Consider the following 9,956-nt stretch of genomic DNA (forward strand, 5'->3'; position numbering starts at 1 on the left):
TTTTTGTAGAAGCTCCTGATGAGCTCCACCATGTGATGCGGTATTCCATAGGCCCTCAGAATCTGCCATAATCTGTCTCTGTCTACACTATCGAAGGCCTTTTCAAAGTCTACAAAGTTCACGTGGAGTTGTCGTTGCCATTCTGCACTCTGTTCTATGATGTTACGCAGAGCAGATTGATAAAAGTGAGAATGAAGGGAAAGCATGTAAACATGACCATTATCCAGTGCTATAGCCCAACCAAGGACAGCGATGATGAAGTAAAAGACTTCTTTTATGAACAGCTAGAGGTAGAAGTCAAGTCAGCACCTCGACATGACGTGATGATTATCATGGGTGATTTAAATGCAAAAGTTGGGAGTGACAACACCAACAATAAGCGTGCAATGGGAACACATGGATGTGGGATAAGGAATGAGAATGGAGAAAGACTGGTTGAGTTTTGTGACACCAACAACCTGGTTGTTGGAGGCACGTTGTTCTCACACCGTGACATCCACAAACTGACATGGTACTCGCCCAATGACAGAGACAAAAACCAGATAGACCACCTGCTCATTAATGGAATGTGGAGGAGATCACTGCTGGATGTGAGAGTGAAACGTGGGGCTGACGTTGGAAGCGACCACCAACTGGTAACAGCAATGGTACGACTCAAACTCCGGAAGGCGCAGAACAAACCTCACATACAACGAAGATTTGACACCCAAAAATTACAGGATTCACGCACAAAACACAGTTTTGTCACACAAGTGAAAAACAGATTTCAAGCGCTGCAGGATCTAGTCACAGAAAGCAATGCTGGCAACATCAACACAGTCTATAATAACATAAAGACTGCATACCAACAGAGTGCTGAAGAATGTTTGGGCTATAGGGAGAAGAGAAAATCTAAGCAATGGATCCAACCAAACACCTGGAAAGTTATAGAGGAGAGACGCAAGCTTGAAGAGTCAGATGATCAGCACTCGATCAGCAAGATTACAAGAACGCTATAAACAACACTACAGTGAGGCCAATAAGACAGTAAAGAAAATGGTGCGCGCTGACCGCCGTGCTTTTGTCGACGACCTCGCAAAAGAGGCAGAAAGTGCTGCAGCTCGAGGAGAACAAGGACAATTATACAGAATTACTAAGCAAGTGTGCGGCAAGTACCACTCCACAGTCAGCCCACCAATCAAGGACAAGCAAGGAAAACTCCTCACAACACAAGCGGAACAAGACGCACGCTGGGCTGAACACTTCAAAGAAATACTCAACAGAGAATCATCGGAAGAAGGTGCTAACATATCAGGAAGGGAGACAGATTTAGATATCAACATCGATCCACCTACCAAAGAAGAAAGAAATTATATCAGCAATCAAGAAACTGAAGAACAACAAAGCCCCAGGAAAGGACAACTTGAATGCAGAACTTTTCAAAACAGACCCAGAGACAGCAGCTGGAATACTGGAACCACTTTTCAGAACAGTTTGGACAGAAGCCTGCGTACCGGAGGATTGGACCAAAGGGGTGATCATCAAGATCCCAAAGAAGGGCACACTCAGTGACTGCAACAACTGGCGTGGAATCACCCTTCTGTCAATACCCAGCAAGATCCTCGCCAAAGTCATCATAGGTAGATTATCAACAGCAGTTAATGAAATGCTGAGAAAGGAGCAGGCAGGTTTCAGAAAAGGCAGGAGTTGTACAGAACAGATTCTATGTATGAGTGCACTTTAAATAGGACCTGTCTGCCAAGGTAACCTTAACAGCTAATAAGTCATTTTTATAATTTAGTTCCTGTAAGCAAAAAGAACATAATGCCAATTTCTCCTTTACACACACGATAGTACTACAGTTCTGGAAAACATATTGTTAAACCTTAACAGCAACAAGCACAATATTACATACACTTGTAGACATATGGATTATTTTGGTTACTGTTGATAAACATTTGTGTAGCTCCATAACTTTGGAGCATCCTGAACAGAAATCTTGAAAAGCTCACTGTGCAAAAGAATTTATAATGTATGAATGGGATTGTAACTTTGAAATCAGCCCCAAGTAAAGGGAAGTGTTTAATAAAAAATAAAATAAAAATAAAAAAATAAATAATACCACCACCTCGCTCTTACATTGCATGCTCCAGGAGCAGGACAGGGTGTAAACGGTGACTGTTACAATTAGTTTTCTCTCTCACAATTCTCTCTTGATCCAGAGGCAAAGTAGTCCATGATAGCCCTTCTTCAGCAGCAGATTACTTCCCCTTCTATGTTGGCTTAGTTCCGCTGGCCAGCGAGTTGTGGGGAAAGGGAATCACGGTTCTGCCTACCTCCCCACTTCCACGCCACCGCACCCCTTGCTGTCCCATCCACGACTCACCTGCATGAGCAGGGGGGAGCAGTCCTGCAGTGCCTGATCTCTCCCCCCAGTCTCCCCTGCTCTGTAACTGGCAGTGGCTGTAGCCCATGCAGAGCAAAAGACAAACACAGGATACTAAGATAACAGAGGAAGGAAGGATACTGAAAATGGGAGGGATGAGGGTTAAGAGTATGGGAGAAGGAAAGGCAAATCATGTAAATTCTGATACTTTAAAAAAAAAAAAAAAAAAAGCTGAGAGAAAGAGGAATGGACAGCACCAGAAGAGAAATCAGCAGTGAAAAAGCAAGGTGTACGGATTGCTGAAGAGAGATTTCAAAGAGGATAGTGAGGACACTTGGTGCACAAGGAGCAGGATGTCATTACACACAGCAGCGTTAAAAGAAGACATAATGAGAGCAGGAAGAGAGAGCAGCAAAACAAGAAAAACAGAGCCCAAGGGAGGATGGAGATGCAGATCAGATGTACACACAAGCAGGACCTAAAAGTGACGGTGTAAAGCTGGCATTGTGAGGCTCCATATTCACTGTGTCTCACTCATCTCCATAATATATTTCCTCAGCATGCTATCCTGGGTTCTGAAACCCAAACTGGATTCTCTCTATCTTGCACCTCGCCAGTAATGGAAGTTTTGCAGGTCAAATTAAGACCACAGCTACACCCATGCAGACCTCATTGTTTTCAGAAGACACCCTAGCAAACCTACAGAAGTCTAATGGTGCAGTGTTACACAGGGCATATTCTGAGGACAAGCTGTGGCAGATGGTGCTCAGTGTCCTTAAATGAAGCCGAGAGAGGAGGCCACGGGGAGTTGGTTGGGGTTTCCTGATTTAAGGCAACCAACCTCAGAGCAAGCTAGCTTCAGTGCAGGGACTCTATGCCCATGGCGGCTCAGGCGTAGCAGAGCTCGTCCTTCCCCTACAGGAAGTGGCTGCCACAGGAGGCAGTAAAGATACTTCAGGCAACTTTATGCCGGTGAAATTCCCCTTTACGGGTGAATTCTCCACTGAGCCTTTTCCAGCCACATACATAGCCCAAGATAGATTTAGCAGACCACAGAATCCAGCTCAATGGAACTGCACAGCTGAAGGTTAGGACATAATTTTATCTGCAGTACCTTAATTATTAATGGCAATTAACAAGGTGGAAAGTTGGATTATCATAACCAGGTTTGTCCTGTGAGGATGACAATGAGACAACAATCTACTTGCAAGCTGTGCTAATGTGAGATAGAAATCAGTTTTGAATGAATATGGAACCTGATAGGTCAATTTTACAAACTTACAAAACCACGTTTTAAGACAGAAAACAGTTTCAAAGGGAGGATGAGAAGCTGAATGTAACTATCTTAAGTACTTCTATGGCCCCCGTGATCACCTCACAATCTTTAATATATTTATCCTCATGTATGTGGGGGGGAGGGAAGATTGGGAAACTGAGGGTTTGTCTACACTACAAATGTTTTGCCATCATAACTATACCAGCAGTGCCCCCTCATGGAGACACATCATTAGCCAACAGAAGGCGTTCTGCCAGCATAGCTAAATCACCTCCCTGAATGACATTAGCTAAGCCAACAGAAGAAGAACTCCTTCTGTCAGCAGAGTTGTATATACAGTGAGGGTTTTGCCAGCACAACTATGTCAGCACTGAGCCTTTTCTTATTTATCCTCGTTCTAGACACCCTCACAAGGAACAGAAGGAGGTACCTTGGTGCATGTTGTATGTAGATGATATTCTATGCAGTGACAAGAAAGAGTCTAGAAAAGGATCTTGAGAAATGGAAAGACGTGTTGGAGAGACGTGGGCTCAAAATGAGCAGAGAAGAAACAGAATAAACAGTATGTAATTTCAGTAATATGAACAGTGGAGAATTATCCTTGAAACTTGATGGGCAGATAATGATGAAAATGCATAGTTTCAAGTATTTGAGTTTCAGAATCCAGGAAAATGGGGAGATGGAAGATGAAATTAGAGATAGGATAACAAATGTCTAGCCCAAATGGAGAGAGCTAAGTGGCTTAGCATATGACAGGATGCTACCAGTAAGATTAAAAGGGAAAGTATGAAAAGGATGGTCCATCCAGTTTTAATCTATAGCCCAGAGTGTTGAGCTACAAAGAAGAGACGTGAGCAAATGATCTGCTCCATAGAAATGTGAATATTGAGATGGATAAGTAGGGTATGCATGAAAGGCCACGTGAAGAATGTGTATGTAGAAACATGCTCAAATTAATACCCATAAATGAAAAAATGAGGAAATGCAGGCTCAGATGAGTTAATCATTTTAAGCACAGTCCTGACAACCATGTGGATAAAAATCTAACAGATCAAGGCTGAAGGAAAAAGAACAGAAAGACCAATCCAAGAAGAAGCAGTAGGATGTCATAAAGGGAGATGTTGTGTGATAGAGGGTATGGCGTTGAACAGAGCACTTTGGGGAGTGGAGGGGTAGGACTCATACAGCAGACCCCATTTGATGGGATTAATGCAAGGAAGAAGAGGAGCTATGCCAGCTAAGGGGTATGATTTTTTCACACACTTAGCTGACATATGCAAACAAAACTTTTTAGTGCAGACTAAAACCTGGGAAATTGACTATATCTGTCCCTGGTCAGCTAGGTCCACTATTTTGCATTTATACAAATCCTTTCATCCCAATGGATCGCCAGGCAGTCTACAAAGTATCTATAGAAATCACTTCACCAACCATCAAAATGCAAACATTGCTGGGTGAAATACAGCAATAGTTTAATAATGCATAATGTTGAAGAACAAGAAGTCAGGAATACCACATCTGTTTCATACATCAATCATGCAAAACCAATAAACCTCTACTGCAATCTTTAGGTTACGTCTATATTTGGAACTGGGGATCTGATTCCCAGCTTGAGAAGACATATTCATTGTGACAGTACATACCTCTGTGTTCACACCCTACACACAAATGTAGTATGTTTTGTAGAAGACATGATTTGTGAGTTATTTAAAAACTCTTAATTTGCTGATCAGTAGTATCATGGCCAAATGCACCTAGGAGTCTTATATGTGAATTTATAAACAAACTGAGATCATGACTAAAAGTAGGTTTTCCAGATAAATCTGAGGAGTGGCTAAACCAATTCCTCAGAGACAAAGGAATAGGTGATGCCTCAGCTAGGAGTAAACAAGGCTGGACCATTACCTACTAAGTGGCCATTCTTTGGCAGGAAAGGGGGTGCAGGTAAAAATATACATCTTAGCAAAGAAACAGCATGGAGTTTCTTTCCACAAAACTGTTTGTGCCCTTGCTCCCAGCAGGAAATGCTTCTCAAAGTGGAGACAGGACTATAAAAAGAAGGGGCAGAACCCAAAGACACCCCTATCTCTTTCTCTGCCCACTGCATTCATTGCACTAGAAGAGTCAAAGGAAGTAAACATTGGACTCTGGGGGAGGGACTCTAATGAGTTTGGTCAGTAAGACTGCTGAAAGCATAAGGTGAGAAAACTTTGCTTTGAATCATATGTAGCTTGTTAAGTAAAGACCAGTCAGTTTTATCTTTATTTTTCTTGTGACGACTTCTGATGTTTTGCCTAATTACCTGTACTCACTTAAAATCTCTCTCTCTCTCTGTAATTAATGAACTTGTTTTATTGTTTTATCTAATCCAGTGTGTTCAAATTGAAGTGTTTGGGTAACTCCATTTGGGGTATAAGTTGTGTGCATATTATTTCCTTAAAGGAATAGCGGACTCAATGTATTTGTACTGTCCAAGAGAGGACATACATTTCTGGAAGAGAACCTGGTACTGGGGGCATGTTGGAATCACTCAGTGACATTCTTTAAGGATGGTATGAGCCACGGTGTGGCTGGCTGGCTGGGAGTGATTTACACACTGGAGGTTGTTTGTAAGTAGTCCAGGCTGCAGTTTACAGCAGCAAAAGCATTATAAAGGGCAGCCCATGTTACAGAGCAGGGGTGACACAGCTTCTCACTGGGGTGGATTGTACGCTGGTATGTCACAATGTTGGCTGTCATCAAGCTAGCACACTAAAAATAACTGTGCGGCCACAGTAGCAGGGGAAGCAGACAGTGGCGCCAGCACAGGGCACCTGTCCCGAATACAAACCTGTCTGGACTCCATGGGTACGCACTCGGAGTGGCTAGCACGTGCCACAGCTGGCTGTGCTGCCATGGCTACAGTACTATTTTTAGAGTGCTAGCTTGATGACAGCTAGCCTGAGTACACATGCGAACAAGGAATTGCACCCCCAACTTCAAGTATATATGTACCCTAGATGTTTAAGGCCTTTTGATAGTCAAGAAGAGGGGTGGATGTAAGAAATGAAGAACAGGTCTACACTATAAACTTAAATCAACAAAACTATGTCACTCAGCGATGGAAAAATCCACACCCCTAAGCAATGCAGTTATACTGACCTAACCCCTAGTGTAGACAGTGCTATGTCGATGGAAGGGCTTCTCCTGTCAACAGAGCGTACCGCCTCTCATGGAGGGTGGATTAACTACGCCGACGACAGATGCTTTCCCAACAGCATAGTAGTGTCTTCATTGAAACACTACAGTGGCACAGCTGCAGCGTTGTAAGTGTAGACTTGCCCAAAGACATCCTCCTGAATTTTAAAGTGATTTTAAAATAAGATGCAGGCATCTTTAAATATAAAAATAACCTCATCAGATTTGAAGAGGAAACAGAAATTGTAGTCAGTTAGCCAGTATGTCCTGCAACACAAAGGTCCCAGAAGCAAGTAATATAGCCCTTTTTGATGACTATAAGTTTCTTTTCTTCAGATATATACACATTTAGCAGTTCTAGCAAACAAGTATTCCATTATATGTCAATATATATTGACTAATACCAGATTCTTACACTTCACTTCCTCTCAAGTCCATAAAAAATAATGAATGAAATTACACACTCTAACATCTATCATAACAATGACTAAAAGGAGACAAACTCCCATATCACCAAAATGGCAGAATATATAGTAGGCATCAACTTTTAAGAAAGCCAGACAGCAACAGTTGATCTTGCTCCATTTCCAGCAAAGCACTTAGAAACTATGTTGCCAATGCTCATAACTGTACCAAGAGTTTTGTGACATTGGGTGTTTTAGTTAAAGTCCAGTTGCTGAAGAGAAGAGATTACGTGAGCATCTCAGCTTTCATTTTAAAAAAATAAATAAAATAGGAAGTTTCTAGCCCTCATAACAGAAAATCTTGAAAACATGACTTGAGCGCAACCTAAAGGCTCACACACTAAGGCAAATAAAAAAGGACACAAAATGGATTATATATCTATATATATATTTTTAAATCTTGATTTTTCAGGGGCCTGCCTCATTATTTTTGAGCATTTGGGGTTAACAATATGAATAACATAATGATATCTGAAAGGTGCCACAGGAAAGAAAGATACAGTTAACATGTCGGACAACAGAGAAGATGATACAGACTTTACTACTCAGAATTATATGTCTAATTTCACATTCAGCACCTCCTCCCCAACATAAGACTACAACAACACTGTTAATGGGATTACTTTTATGGCCATTACAATAGATGACTGTAATACAGTGTGATTAATTTTGTTCTCCCTCTGCTGAGGTAGGCTTCCCAATGAAGTCTGGTTACACCTTATGAACAATTTATTTTATTTACATATGTACACCAGTCTTCGAACAGAGGTAGTCACAAACAGCATGCAGGCCAATGCTTGGTTCCCAGGGAGTAACAATGCTTCATGAATGGCCTCCAGAGATCAAAGAAGAAAGCAATGCCTGCTGTTCACATGGCTATGTCTACTCAGAGCCTTCCATAACAAAACTACCAGCAATATTTAGCAAGCTTTCCTAAGATTGAACATTTGCTGCCATACTAAGAAAAAATACTTAGATGACTATGTGTAATAGTGCCACCTGGTGACATCTGCCAAAACAATATGGAGGAACTCCGGCACGGAGTATAGGCAAGTTCATCTTTCCTTTTTCACTAGTTTCACACCTGTGAAGTTTATACTTGTTTAAGAAAGAAGTGAATCAGGCCCAAAATTGTATTGCTTATTAAAATAGGTAATAATTTGTATGAATTTCACTGTATTCTAGGGAGTCAAATGAATTGCACACATCCCAAGACAGCCTAAATAGCATCTCTCTCAAACCAACAAGAGCCAAAAATGGAACAGAGGCCCAAAACAGAAGATTCAGGAAAAATGAAAGAAATTTAAATTAATGTGAGATTGATAATTTTAATTCTGTACCACTTCAATTATCTAAATATGATGGGGAACACTGAATAATTCTGGATAATTGAGATTGAAAATTCTCTTGATTATCCACAATTTAATTAACAGATGTCAGGGGAGGTGACCTGTTTTGGATAAGAGGGATTTGCAGGTAATTGAGGTTTCAGCTGTATCACATCTTTGGCAGCCAGTATTTACAAATTAAATAATTTATTCTGTTAAAAGTGAGAAAACAGCAGGAGTTTGGTGGGGACACGTCCCAGAGATATCTTTAGATCTAAAGTGAGAAGGAACTAGGTCAGGAAAAAGGCACTACCTGGGTTTTCAAAAAAAAAAATTTTTTAAATCAAACAAAAAACCACCACCAAACCAAAATGAAAAACATCTTACCAACTCCTTCCTATAGACATCAACCCACTCTGCTTGTGTATGCAAAGGTGAGGGGATTTGCCTAGCTGGGCTAACTATTTTATGCCACTCCCCAAATAAACGAACCTCTCTAGGGAACGGTGCCTTTTTTTTTTTTTTTTTAATATTGATCACTGTTGCAGTCCTTTGCGTGCCAACAACGGATTCTGTGAAAGGCACCAGACATGCTTCAGTTTAACGTTGGACTTTTTCGTTTCAAGACACTCTGCCCGCTGCAGAGCAGACGGAAGTGGAGCGAGTTGAGCTCTCTGGCAAAGGGAGGGTTGGGAATAAGTCTGAACTCGAAACTGCAGGCAACGAGCGGAGAAGGCGCTGCAGTGAAGCGTACTCCTGTACTACGTGGCAGGCTTTCTCTGCAGAACCCAGCATTTCGGAAACTACTCGGGGGGGAAGGAAGTAGTTTGCAAGCTATACAGCTGCCCTAGGTGCTCCTGCAATACACCCACCAGAAAGCGCACAGCCCCCTATGCACCTTGGTCTCCCCTTCTCCCTACCCCATGGGTGCCGAGCAGCAGCAGCGAGATCACCCACCTTTTTCACTCTCCGGGCCGTATAGAGCCCCATCCCGTCCTGAATTTTAGACGACTTCAGGGCAAACCTGTCCGGCACGTACATGCCCAGCATTTTGCACTGACTCGGGCCGCCGCCTGCTAAAGGGGAGAAGAATGAATAGGGACTTTCATTGCAAAGGGCAGCAGAAGAGGGGAGCTGGGGGAAGGGGGCAGGGAAAAGAGGGGGCTGGTTGCGGGATTTTCCCGGCTCCTGGAGGAGAGGGGAGGAGTCAGAGGCGGCTGCAGGGCAGGCTGAGGCTTCCTTTCCCTTCCAGCTGCCGCTGGGCAGTGACTTCAGCAGCTGGATGGGGAAAGCTGGGCTCCAATTGGCTGCAAGTTTGTCCAGGGAGAGCTCTGCAGAGGGAACGA

At 42.5% G+C, this 9,956-nt stretch overlaps 1 protein-coding gene across 4 annotated transcripts in view; it reads right to left on the reverse strand.

Moving 5' to 3' along the window:
* Nucleotides 1-9,713, reverse strand: part of PRDM5 (PR/SET domain 5) — a 146,244-nt gene extending 136,531 nt beyond the window's left edge. For all 4 annotated transcript variants that reach the window (XM_067549263.1, XM_067549255.1, XM_067549248.1 and 1 more), the window contains exon 1: nucleotides 9,568-9,713. In XM_067549263.1, coding sequence (XP_067405364.1) covers nucleotides 9,568-9,660 — 93 coding nt within the window. In that variant the 5' untranslated portion in view covers nucleotides 9,661-9,713. The remainder of the gene's footprint in view (nucleotides 1-9,567) is intronic.
* Between the last annotated feature and the right edge of the window lie 243 nt (nucleotides 9,714-9,956).

Source organism: Emydura macquarii, unplaced genomic scaffold (genome assembly GCF_026122565.2).
Source record: "Emydura macquarii macquarii isolate MOO-44397 ecotype Brisbane River unplaced genomic scaffold, CSIRO-AGI_Emac_v2 contig_267, whole genome shotgun sequence".
NCBI classification, from domain to species: domain Eukaryota; kingdom Metazoa; phylum Chordata; order Testudines; family Chelidae; genus Emydura; species Emydura macquarii.